The 13,478-nt window shown below is 36.5% G+C and overlaps 1 protein-coding gene across 2 annotated transcripts in view; it reads right to left on the bottom strand.

The window, feature by feature from the left end:
• KLHDC10 (kelch domain containing 10) overlaps positions 1–13,478 on the bottom strand; it is a 56,821-nt gene that overhangs the window by 16,777 nt on the left and 26,566 nt on the right. The window contains exon 2 of one of the 2 annotated variants that reach the window (XM_035021108.1): positions 13,063–13,149. The exons of the other annotated variant lie outside the window; for it this stretch is intronic. Within the exon in view, the coding sequence (XP_034876999.1) occupies positions 13,063–13,149 (87 nt within the window). The remainder of the gene's footprint in view (positions 1–13,062; positions 13,150–13,478) is intronic. 2 annotated transcript variants of the gene reach the window in all.

Raw genomic sequence — 13,478 nt, 5'->3', positions numbered from 1 at the left:
ATAAACTCAAAAAAATGGCTGACAACTTGAAATTTTCAAGAAAAGAAGGAGGAGGGGTTTAATAAGCCAAAAGCTAACAGTACAAATTTTCTTATTTCCTTAGAGGAGAACAAAAACACAGGGCAACTAAATTAAACTGAAAATATTAGAGAACTACATAAATATAATCACAAATGTGAATGAGTCATGTATAAATAAAAATACATACACATAAAACCTAAGATTTGTTCACAATATATAATTATACACTTAAAAAGAAAACTGGCTTTCAAAGAGTTATAGCAAAATTTAGAATTAAATACCACTCCAGACATTATGGCAGTTAAAAAATATCCTTACAGTTATCTCAAAGAGCATCTTTCATCCTACTAAGAGCTTTACTAAGAAAAGCTATTTCTACAATTTATATTTGAAAGCTTTCTGAAGTTTAAAGTCCAACAACCAGTTCACTAAAAATTACTTCAAGATTATTTTAGAGTAAAAAACCCTAAAATTTTAGATTATTTCTATTATCCTTATAATTTTTTATACCCGTCTACACAAACCCTTACATAGCTACAGAACCAAAGATGCTTAAATCCATACTGGGTGGAATAAGAAGCTATTATAGTTCTCTGTTACCCTAAAGAGTTATCTACTTTCTTCTATTAGGAACAGATACTAGTATAATGTTAATTAATATTTAGGACGATGCTGGACACCTAAATATAAACGCTTATTACCAACCTAACATAGGCCTTATATATTTTCTTAATCAAAATCCCACTTCTTAGGGTATAATTTCAAATAAGAACAGAAAAGAAGTTGCATCTATCTAGAGAAACTAAAAAAACAAATAAACCATGAATCAATCACTGAATCCCTCAACTCTGACCTGTCAGTCCTGTCTGAGAATCTTTGATGGCTCCTTCCTGTTCAAGTACAGAGTCCTCAACCCGCAATTTAGAGCCCTTCACAACATAACTTTGGCCTGATCTCTCACACTCCTGCCTAAGTTTCTCTCTGCTTATAAAGCCAACTCCTTCCCTTGGCCCTTGGCCTGGTCTCCTACCCTTCAATGCCTACTTGTGGAAATGCCTCCGAGTCCAGCCCTTACAGTTTTCTCCTCAATAAAACCCTAGGGCCCTTAAAGTTCAGTACCCTGTAATTCAAATAGGATATATAGACACAATAAGATTATTACACCGTAACTGTGTAAATATGTGAATATAAAATTAGGCAAACTATAATCAGAAAATTTACTCATGAGCTGTGATTTACCTCAACTGAAGAACTCAATTTCTCTTTCTAGGAATCTTGAAACACAGAAAGTGTGGTGTGGAAGAAAAAGCAAAGGCTCCTACAAATATCTAGATTTGAATCCAGGTTTTTTCTAACTGCTACCTTGAGCAAGTCACTGACCCTCACTGTACCTCAGCTTCCTCGTCTGTATAAGGGGATATTATTCCTGTACCTCACAGATTTTTCATACTTTATTAAAATGTTTATTGGTTTATATATGAATCTTTCCAAGTATCTGTGAACTATTTGAAGAAAGAGGAATGTACCTGCATTCACCTTTCTCGCACCAAGCCTAAGGCACACAAAAAACACTAAACAAAAGTTTATAAACTTAATTTTTCTCTACTCATTTTGTTAACATTTGTTTTTCTTTTCCAAATAGGTTATAAGCTCCTCAAGGGCAAAGATCATGTATAACAATTATCCTGTATTACCCATAACACCTAAAACAGTTGGAGCTATATAAAAGACACTAGGAGTTTCATTGATTTTAACTTCAGGTCAAAGTAAACAGTGACAGGCATGGTCAAAATAGTGTACAGCTCTCAATGGACTTTGATATCATTATACTTAAGAGATACACGATTTCAGGGGCAGGGGTTGGATTATGCAATGGTCTTCTCACAACAGAAATGGTTCTAAAAATTAGACAAATTTAAAGAAAAAACATAACAGTTGCTGTGGCAATAGATGGGAACTCGAAGAATCTCTATAATGTCATTTGCTTTACTCCCTGGAGTCAACAGATAATTTTTTAAAACTGCTTTTGGACAAATATGAAAAGACATACAGTATGTTCCAGGATTTTCTCTCAATGGCTGTAGAGCAGATATTCCATTATGAGTTAACTGACAACTATTTTTGTGACAAATGTAATTCAAACAGATTAAAGGTTGAGGAGTTAGTGAAAAGACGGTTTTATATTTATCCACTCATTCACTCATTAAGCCAAAAATATTACTGGATACTTGCTATGTCCCAGGTACTGCAAAAGGTGCTGGGGATACGGTGATAGGACCACTACCACTTCTGTCCTCTAGAGCTTCTGGTCTAGTCCTGCACTGGCCAATGCAGTAGCCACTAGCCACATATTAATGCTGAGCACTTGAAATGAAGATGGTCCAAACTGAGATATGATTTCAATGTAAAATACCCACTGGATTTCAAAGACTTAGTATCCAAAAATGAATGTAAAATTACTAACTTTTGTACTGAATGTATGTTGAAATGATATTTTTGATGTCCTGAGTTAAATAAAAGCATTAAAATTAATGCCACCTTTTACTTTTTTATTGTGACTACTAGAAATTTTTAAACTTGTGGCTTACATTTCTATTGAACAGGGCTGGTCTAACTCAATTGCTGGCTTTTGTAAGTAATTTAATTATCTATGCAAATTAAACTGTTGGGTAAAGAGCATCTGATCAATGTTTGATAAATATTAAACATGCTGTCAAGAAGTCTGATAGCTGGGAGTAAAGGGGTAACTCTTCTTTCTCTTTAGTCAGTAACTAGAGATTTCTTTGTACATACTTATAGCCCAAGAGTAACTAACATATCAGAAAGTCAAATTTTACCTTGAATAAATCATGGGAATTTGTCAGGGCTAATGCCATGGAGACTAAGCACTGATTTTCATTATGTGGGATATAGCACAGGCTCATCAGCCTTGACCAAAATAAAATTGGATTTTAGATTGTTAAATAGTTCTCTGAGTCCTCCCCCAAATTCTCCATGTGCAGATCTCACTTTCCTAAAAATGGCTTGCTACTAATAAAATCACCCAGTGAATTAGGTTACCTGATTCAGGAACTTCCACTAGAAAATGTAAACAATTCAAACATAAAAAAAATCAAAAATTAAAACTGAACTTGCATGCAGAGGTGAACTCCCAATATCCAGAAGACAACATCCAGCTAAGGGAGTGTGTACCTATGATGTCTGAGCCATCTTCTCCTATGTGCTCACCTTGTCACAAACACTTGCTCTTTACCCCAGGGCAGAAGCCAGAGCTCATGGTAACCAGGGAAATGGGCTTTAGTTTCTAGCCCAAAGGAAGAAAGAAGCTGGCTGTCCAACATAAGGTAACATATGAGCAGGTGATTTAGTCAATGTCTTCACCATTACAATATTGTAACAAAGCTTCCTTTACATATGTGCATATGCAAATGTCCGAGTACTTCTGGGTCAAAGGAATATATGCTTTAAACTGTTACAGATGCAATGTGATAGAACCATATTGCATAAGCTGATAGAGCAAAAATGCATAAGCTGAATGTAATCATGAAAAAACATGAGACAAACACAAACTAAGGGACATTCTACAATATAACTAGTCTATAATGTTCAAAAATATCAGTGTCAAAGCTAAAGATATATGAAAACTGAATGCAACACATGATTTGGGATTTTCTTTTACTACAAAGGACATCATTAGAATAACTGGCAAAATCTGAAAGTAAGGTCTGTAAATTAGATACTAGTGTTAATTTTATCCATTACTTATGGCGTTAATAGTGTTAATTTCTTATTTTGGGTACTAGTTCTGCAGTCAAAAAGAGTATTTGTTTTTCAAGAACAGACACTAAAGTATTTAGGGGTAATGTGGCATCATGTCTGGAGCTTAACCTCAAACAGCTCAAACAAAAACAATATTCATGTGCATATGTATACATGTGTTATATATAGAGAGAAAGAGGGGGTGAAAGGGAAGAGGAGAGGCAAGAGAAGAGAGGGACCAGGATCAAGCAAATGTGATCAAATGTTAACATTTGGGGAATCTGGGCGAATGGTATAGAATTTTTTACCATTCTTGTAGCTTCTCTGTTGAGTCTGAAATTATGTCATGAAGGAACAATCTCTAGCCATTTATCCTCATCTTTTTTGATAGCCATTAGCATAGTTTCATTGTTTTCCTCTTGTTTTTTATTTCTAGGTACTTTATAATTTTCCATGTAATGGTGAATGGCTATCTCTTTATTTTATTTTCTAATTGGTTGTTGTTAATATATAGAGAAGTAATTTATCTTTGCAAGTTCAAATTTTATCCAGCCAACTGTCTGAATTCTGGTATTAGTTATCATTAATTATCTCGAATTTTATACTAGACAATCATGTACATGTTATTAATGACAACTGTCAGCTCTTTCTTTCCAATATATGTACCTTTTATTTTTTTCCTTGTCTTCTACAGTACTGGCTGAAACCTCCAGAACAAGGTTGAAGAGTGGAGAGGATACTGAGCATTTTGGTCTTATTTTTACTTTAATGAGGATATTGGTTATGTTTCACCATTATATATAATATTTGCAATTGGTTTCTTATAGATAGCCTATCAATAAAATAAATTTTCCTTTATTCTTGGATGCCTGCAAATTTTTTCCTTACCAGGAATGGGTATGTTTTTTTTAAATAAAATTTTTATTGAACATACAGAAAATTGCATGTAAGAGTACAGCTTGATGCATTTTAACAAAACGAACACACTGAGTATCAAATTTTATTAGACACTTTTTTTGATAGCAAGAAAATTTTGATTTTTCCACTTTTCTGATTTTATTAAAATAATTAAGCTTTCTTATTTTTCTTTCCTTTTCTCCTAGAAGATCCACATCCTATTACCTCTAATATTTTTTTAAAACCCATAAACTCGGGGCGCCTGGGTGGCTCAGTCAGTTAAACGGCCAACTCTTCATTTCAACTCAGGTCATGATCTCAGGGCCCTGGGATCAAGCCTGGCTTTCCAGCTCCTCACTCAGCATGGGGTCCACCTGAGGATTCTCTGCCCCTCTGCTGTTGGCATGCACACGTGCCTTCCCTCTCTCAAATAAATTTTTAAAAACCATAAATTTTTGTTTTCCTAACAATATTAACAATAAACCACATACAGGGGCAACTGGGTGACTCAGTCCGTTAAGCGATTGACTTGTGATTTCCGCTTAGGTCATGATCTCACGGTGGTGAAAATCGATCCCCGCGTGGGACTCCGGGCTCGGCTGTGGAGCCTGGTTAAGATTCTCTCTCTCCCTCCACCCCTCCCCCCCCCCCCCCCCCCCCGCCTCCGGACCCCCCCCGCTAGCGCTCGCTCTCTCTCAGTAAACAAACAAACCACACACGGAAAAAAACTTAGCTATTAACAGTGATTACTTCTGGAGAGGGGAATAAGGTGAAGAATAAAGATGTGAAGCAGGACCTTTGCTTTTTTAATTTAACATTATTGTGAAATATAACACATGTATAAGAACACATATAACTATAAATGTACAGCTTAACAAATTATCAAAAAGGTAATCATCACTCAGGTCAAAATACTGAATATTGTCAGCACCCAGATGCCCCCTTACCTGCTCCTTTTGGTCACAACTCCCTCCGTCCACCTCCTTCACTTCTAGAGGAAACGTACTTCCTATTTTTATGGCAATCATAAAACTTGCTTTCTTTTAATAGCTTTATTATACCTAATATGCATCCCTAAACAGTATTGTTTATTTTGGCCTAGTTTTGTTTTGTTTTGTTTTAATTTATTTAACAGAGACAGCGAGAGAGGGAACACAAGCAGGGGGAGTGGGAGAGGGAGAAGCAGGCTTCCCACTGAGCAGGGAGCCCAATGATGCGGGGCTCGATCCCAGGACACCGAGATCACGACCTGAGCCGAAGGCAGACACTTAACGACTGAGCCACCCAGACGCCCCTATTTTGGCCTAGTTTTGAAGTGTATTTTAGTAGAATGATATAGTATGTATTCTTTCTGGGCTCTTTCATTCATAATTATGTTTCTGAGATTCATTCACGTTGTTTGGGGTGAAGTAGTCTGTTCATTTCCATTGTCAAATAGTATTTCTTGGGACTCCTGGGTGGCTCAGTCAGTTAAGCATCTGCCTTTGGCTCAGGCCATGATCCCAGGGTCCTGGGATTGAGTCCCACATCGGGCTCCTTGCTCAGCTGGGAGCCTGCTTCTCCCTCTGTCTGCCACTCCCCCTGCTTGTGCTTACGCTCTTCTCTCTGACAAATAAATAAATAAAACCTTTAAAAAAAAAAAACAAGTAGTATTTCTTTGTACGAATATATACCACAATTTATCCACTCTACATTGAGTGAATAGATGTTTGGGTTGTTTCAAATTAGTGGCTCTTAATGCTGCTATAAACATTTTTGTACATGTTTTCAGGTGCACGGGGACCCCCATTTGTTGGTTATAAATCTAGAAATGTAATTTCTGGGCCCCAATATATGGAAATCTTTACCTTTGCTAGGTAAGGTCAAACTGTTTACAAAATACTTATTATTGGTATTGTCAGTCTTTTAAATTTAGCAATTCTCCACTTTATTTATTTTTAAAGATTCTGTTTATTTGAGAGAAAATGAGATAGGGAGAGAGCATGAGAGGGGGGAGGGTCAGAGGGAGAAGCAGACTCCCTGCTGAGCGGGGAGCCCGATGCGGGACTCGATCCTGGGACTCCAGGATCATGACCTGAGCCGAAGGCAGTCGCTTAACCAACTGAGCCACCCAGGTGCCCCTAAATTTAGCAATTCTTATCAGTTTGTAGACCTATTTCATTGTGGTTTTAATAGGCATTTGTCTCATTACTAATGAGATTGGGCACCTTTTCCTGTTTATTGGCCAACTAGAGTTTTTTCTTTTGAGAAATGTCTGCTCAAGCCTTTAATACGTTCTTCTATTGAGATGTCTTTTTTTCTTACTAATCTGTTCAAATTTGTTATATATGCTTGAGATAAGGATATTCATTTTTCATCCTATGTATTTCTGTATTATTTGAATTTTATTTTTTATTTTTTTATTTATTTATTTTAAAGATTTTATTTATTTATGTGACAGAGAGAGACACAGCGAGAGAGGGAACACAAGCAGGGGGAGTGGGAGAGGGAGAAGCAGACTTCCCGCTGAGCAGGGAGCCCGATGCGGGGCTCGATCCCAGGACCCTGGGATTATGACCTGAGCCGAAGGCAGACGCTTAACGACTGAGCCACCCAGACGCCCCCATATGATTTGAATTTTAATAAGCCCATATTACACCTGTAAATTCTGGAACAAAAATTTAGATGATGTTAAGCAGTTTTACTTTCTCCCTACCCCCAATTTGTTTAAATCATCTGAAATGTTATAGAATGTTACTTATATCTATATATATACACATATACACATACATACACATATGTATTTATATTATTCTGTATTTTTAGTTACAGAATGTTATATATATAAAACATATATACACATATACACACATTTATCTTATTCTGTATTTTTATAAATCTTTTCTTAACAATTAAACTTGGCTTCACAGTCCCTTTATTTGGACGTAGTTCTTAAGTTTTACTGGTTTCTTTACACACTGTTGCTTCCTATATCCCAATCTCCCTCTTTCTTGGATTTGTTTTCATTTTACTGGGAGTATCTCTTCAAAGTAATTTTGTCAAAAAGGGTATGTGTTGTAAAGTTTCAGACTTCTCATATATTTTTACCCCCACTTAAACATTAGTGAGGCTTGGTACAGAGTTCTGTTCAAAATAATTTTCTCTCAGAACACTGAAGGTACTTATCGTAGCAAATCATGTTGCAGGTAAGAAATCCAACACCAGTCTGATTCTTAGTCTTGCTCTAAGACTAAGAAAATATACACTATTTCCTGTCTCTGGAATCATAAGGAGTTCAGCAATGTATAGATACATGTTTTTGTTTTTGTGTTCTTCCTGCCTGTTCCTTGGTGGGCCCTTTACACTTGAAAAGTCAGAGTCTTTCTTAAGTATAGGGAAATATTCTGTATTTCTTTATTTTCTCTCTTCCACTGTCTGATCTTTCCTTCTGTAACTCTACGAAATCGATACTGGATCACTCAGATTTATCCTCAAAGTATGAATTTCTCTCATGTATTTTCTCTTTTGGTCTTCTTGCATTATGGTCTCTATATTGCTTCTTTATTTTCATAAAAATTGGTCTTAAGCTTGTCTTTTAACACTCCAACTGCATTTTTATGTCAGCAATCAAGACTTCAACACAGAACTACTTCTTTAATCATTCATTTTTCTCCTCAGCAGCTAGTTTTTTATTTATAGACCCAATTCACTCTTGACTCTGAGGAAATCTATGATCAGATCTTCCCAAAGTTCCATTCTGCCTCCTCATTATCTCTGTTTCCACCACGTCAGGTGTTTCACTTGTTCATCTTAGTCATCCTCTTTCAAGTCTAATCTCCCTCAAATGTCTGATGGGCTTTGATCACCTATTTATATTAATAAATGAAGGACTACATTGGTCAGTGATTGTGAGAGACATGGGTTTCCTCGATAGTTATAGTACTTTGTCTCCAAACCTCCAAATGGGAGGTTCTCACTCACTGTGGGACTCTGCAGGTAAGTGGTACACTGACAGACAGGTTGCCCTTTAGAAGTAGAGAAAAGGTAAGTAGCTTTGCCTTGGTATTGCCAGAATGAGAAAGGCCATATTTTGATGGTATGGTCCTTTAATGTACATCACAGCTTGATGGAGCTCCCTTTCTTTTCCTGTCCCTGTTCCACCTCCCTCATCCAAAGCTTTGCTTTGTGCCCCCACTCTCTCTCCAATCCCAGTCCATACGAACATACCCTGCTCAACCTTCCCCAAAGCAAATCCCCTAACTCCGCCTGAGGAGCTGTCCTCATAGCTTTATCCTAGAACTAATGCTGTTGCCAGAGCTCTTAATATGAAGAGAGAGAAGTAAGGGAAATAACTATTTTGGAGGAAGTCCCTTAATTATTTGCTTTGATGTTCCATTTTTCCTACACCTGCTCCCTACTCCCATACTTGCTGACGCTGGGCTTGGAGTTTCAGGAAAGATGCCTTACTAAGAATTCTCGGACTTGCAGCGTGCAGCACAAGCACCTATTTTGGGTTCCATTTTATTCTGTTCTGGTTTCTCAATCAATATAATTCCAACTGCTTTCTATTACCCTGAAATTCCTTAGACTTTCTGGCATTATAAAATAACAATGAAAGCAGCTAAGATTAATTCAACATTGGCTAAACGTAAAAACTCAAAGTGCTCTGCACATAATCTCTCTCTTGATCTCACAATAACCCTAGGAGGTGGGTACTACTATCGTCATCTTCATTTTACAGAGGAGGAAATTGAAGACCAAAAAAAAAAAAAAAGAGTAAGGAACTTGCCCAAAGTCACACAGTTGGTAAATGGTAGAGCCTGGATTCAGACATAGATAATCTGGCTTCAAAGCCTTCCTTTTCTACAATTAGGATTTGTTCTTTTTCTTAGGTCTGTTTCGTCTCTTGCAATGATACTAAGAAGCATGGAAATGGAAGTGGGTACATTTAGGCCATCATTTTGTAATGGAAACCCATTGTTTTTATTATACCGGTATTGTTTCACACCACACTTTTAATTAGTAGCGATATCTTTATGAAAACATGCAGGATCTAGTAAAGGAATCCAGTGACAGAAAATGAGCCCTTTGAAACTGTTTAAACCAGAATCAACAGAGGTGATGTACAGGATTCCCAAAATGAGAGGCCTGAAAGCGGCAATTTCAAAAGCACAGGTTTTTTTTAATCTAAGAAAACAATAAACAACAGCATGTTTGTGTTCTCAACAACTCATTAGTTTACTGTCACACCACCAGAGGGAAGTTGAGAACGTATGAAAATTTTAGTCCCCTCTTATTCCCTGACAGTGGCCTTTTTAACAATTCAGTTGGACTGAAATACACATGATATAGCTACCACATGCACTGTGCTACAGACTGGAGATAAAGAAATGAAAGGCACTGTCCCACTACTCCTGCCCTTACAGAGCTTACAGTCTAACGGCAGGCACAGTCAAGGAAAGCAATGACTATAATTCAGTGTGATAAGTGCTATGACACAGGCAGGTACATGGAGGGTGGCATCAGAACAGGGATAGGCCTTCCAAGGAGCTTTCCCTGGAAACAACTCTTATGCTGAGGGTTCAAGGTTACACTATTATTGGTTTGGGGAGATTATAAACTGAACGTATCATCTTTTCTCTCAAATCTGCCCCACTATCGACCTATATAACACATATAAAGAGCACAATGGTCCACACAGAAAGCTCCTCTTCAGTAGTCGTCAAATCAATCAAGTCCCATCAAATTCTTCTTCCTTACATTTCAAATCAATTCCCTACTCTCTGCTCTTATTACAACTACCTTCACTGCGGGCTCTATCACTTCTCACCTGGATAACTATAATAACCTCATAACTGGTCTTTCAGTTAAATCTCTTCACTGGTTAAAAAAACAAAGTGATTTTGAAAACTCCCCTTGGGTGGTACCCCCACTTGATCTGGGCCTTCTCCAGCTTCTTCTCTCCATACTCTTTCCCACTGTGCTAAACTCCCTACAGTTCTCTGAGAGTCTATGCTCTGTTTTGCCTAACTGCCTTTACTTAAGCTGTGTGGTCCTCATGATTTGAGATGTTCTAACTCTCCCTTGCTCATTAACACCTACTCAGCCTTTAAGTACATCTCTTCTGAAGTTATCCTGATGGCCACTCTTCTCCTTGCTTCCCACAAGCTGAGTCAGGTACCTCTTCTGTGTAATCCCATGCCATCCTACCTCATCAGCACTTATCACAAAGAATTACACTCAAATTATTTTTTGTAATTGTTTCTTTATCTGACTCTCTATTATCTAGATATTGAGCTAGTACACTGCCTGTTACCCAGGAGGCAATCAAGAAATACTAAAAGAATGAAAGAATGAACGAACGAACGAAGAGAATTAAGTCTGTGAAAGCTGATGAGAGAACCAAAGGAGATAATGGAGAGAAGGACAGAACATTGGAGCAATACCCACCTCTAGTGGGTACAAAGAAAGAAGCTAGTGAGGGAAACAGAATGAACAATCAAAGAGAAGAAGAAAACATCTAGGATTGTACAGTAAAGTAACCCAAAAGAAGAGGAAAATTTAAGAGGGTGCAGGTGGTCAACAGCATCAAACACTACAAACAGGTCAAAGAAGGCGAGAACTAAGACAAGACCACTGACTTAGAGGCAGTCACTGGTGACTGATGATGGTGATGCTGGGTTTCCTCCCGCCTCCCTCAGCACTGACAGAGACATCTTGCTCAGCCATGGCTGGAGGCAAGTTAGGGCTTACAAAATAATCAAAGGTGTGCAACTTACCTGTGCTAATCTCTTTTTGCCATCATTAAAAAATTGAAAAACAGAATATTCAAAGAAAATAAAATCTCACCATCCAGATATGATATTTCATTGTTTCCTTTGTTTTACATTTATGATTGTACAAAATTGGTATTATATTAAATTCTATGTGCTAATTAATTTCTTAATTGTACTTAAATTTAGTCAGCCCAAGTTAGCTTTCTCATTGTAAAACAATAAATTAGCATTCTAGTTTATAAATAGAAAAGAAATGTTATAGAATTTGATGTGCCTGCTTGGCCATGTATGCACAACGGTTCATGTCACATAATACTAAAATTATATCTTCTTAATTTGTATCAATAAAATTATTATTTATTCTAAAAGATAGCATCCCACCCTAAGTATCTTATCTTGACCCATTTAGTCTAGATTCTCTTCTTTCCATGCTGTGGAACAGGGCTGCTACAAACAGGTTCGGTACCAGATATGGAACATCCATAGCGGCTGCGAGACTTTTTTTTTCTTTTTAATAATCTTCAGTCAAAATTAGATATAGTGGCTTATAAGTAATTTATTGAAGTCGAGATCACCACAGTAGGCATGCTTGTCTGACAATTGTTATATCTCGAAAAAATAGTGTGAACCAGTTTTCAACCGTCTTTTGAGATTTTTTTTTCAGTATAGAGTATCTTTTGGTGGAAAAAATAAGAAATAGAAGGAATGCAACATTTCTAAAAGAAAGAATTACTAGGTCAAAGGATGTCACCATTTTTAGGGGTTTTTTTATATTATATTGCCAAATTGAATCCAGATAGGCTGTGTGAAATTTTCACTTCCCTCAGTGTATGAGCTTCATGTCCCCATACCCTTGCCAACACTGGGTATTCTTATTTTTAGTCTTTAGCAACCTCATAGGTGAAAATGCTATCTTATTATTTTAATTATCATATTTATATAATAGTAAAAATAAATATTTGTTCATATTTATTGACCTTTGAATTGAATTGATTATTCATGTCCTTTTAACTATTTTTCTAGCGGGCATTTGCTTTTTAAATTACTGGTTTATAAGAGCTCCTTATATATTCATGATAGTAACCATTTGTTACAAATATTACCCCCTTTAATTTATCTTGTTATTTATGTTTTCTTTTTCTTACGTTTATTGAATACACTGCAAGGGAAAGGCAGGCAGGACAGCAAAGGAGTGACTGTCTGCCATTATTTATAGTTTTTGACATAAGAGGTTTTTAATTTTATACAATCAAATAAATTAAGCTTTATTTCTTCCTCAGAATGATATTTAGAAAATTCTTTCCCACACCCATGTTTTATCGATTATTCACTCCACGTTCTTTCTCATATGGTTGTAGTAGAATAATACTGATAATCAGTTAGATGATTTATTTCTACCACCTACCATCTGATACACATTAAGTGATTCTAACTCCCTAAAACTTATAATTACAATTCCAACAGTGGTCAATATGAAACACAGGTTTAAAATTAAGTTCTAGACTTTTCTTACTCCAATTTTAGCTGTTTAGACAATTTTTAAAAACCAGAGAAATTCGAGTTTAGAAAATTCAAAGTTCCCTTTAACCCATCCATATGAAGCACAGATCTCTTGCTAGTTATCACCCACCTCTCAAAAACCTGTTAGGGATCCTTATGATGGGACAGGACTGAATGAAGCGCCTCCTAACTGGGTCCCATCGTATTTTCTTCTTACCTGTTACCACAATTATCAGCAATAAGTCAGACACATACAACACATGGCAAATAATACATAGTTACTGTAGTTATAAAGACAGAAAAACAGGAAACAAAACAATACTTGAATACAGAAAGAAGTGATGTAAAGTAGCATTTAACCCTGTTTTGGAAGTCAAAACAAAATTAAATTAATATATAAGCAGTGATGAAGGTATTCAACTCATCCCCAAAGAATACAAACAACATGTACACCATTTTTCAGAATTCTGGTTCAACAGAACATGCATTCAATAATCACCAATGCCATCTTGTGGCAAAAATTCACCAGGAGCTTTACAAACAGAT

The sequence above is a fragment of the Mirounga leonina genome, unplaced genomic scaffold, assembly GCF_011800145.1.
Source record: "Mirounga leonina isolate KUSES-001 unplaced genomic scaffold, KU_Mleo_1.0 Mir_174, whole genome shotgun sequence".
NCBI lineage: Eukaryota > Metazoa > Chordata > Mammalia > Carnivora > Phocidae > Mirounga > Mirounga leonina.
Note: the sequence above shows the minus strand (reverse complement) of the source record. Positions and strands in the feature narration are given on the sequence as shown.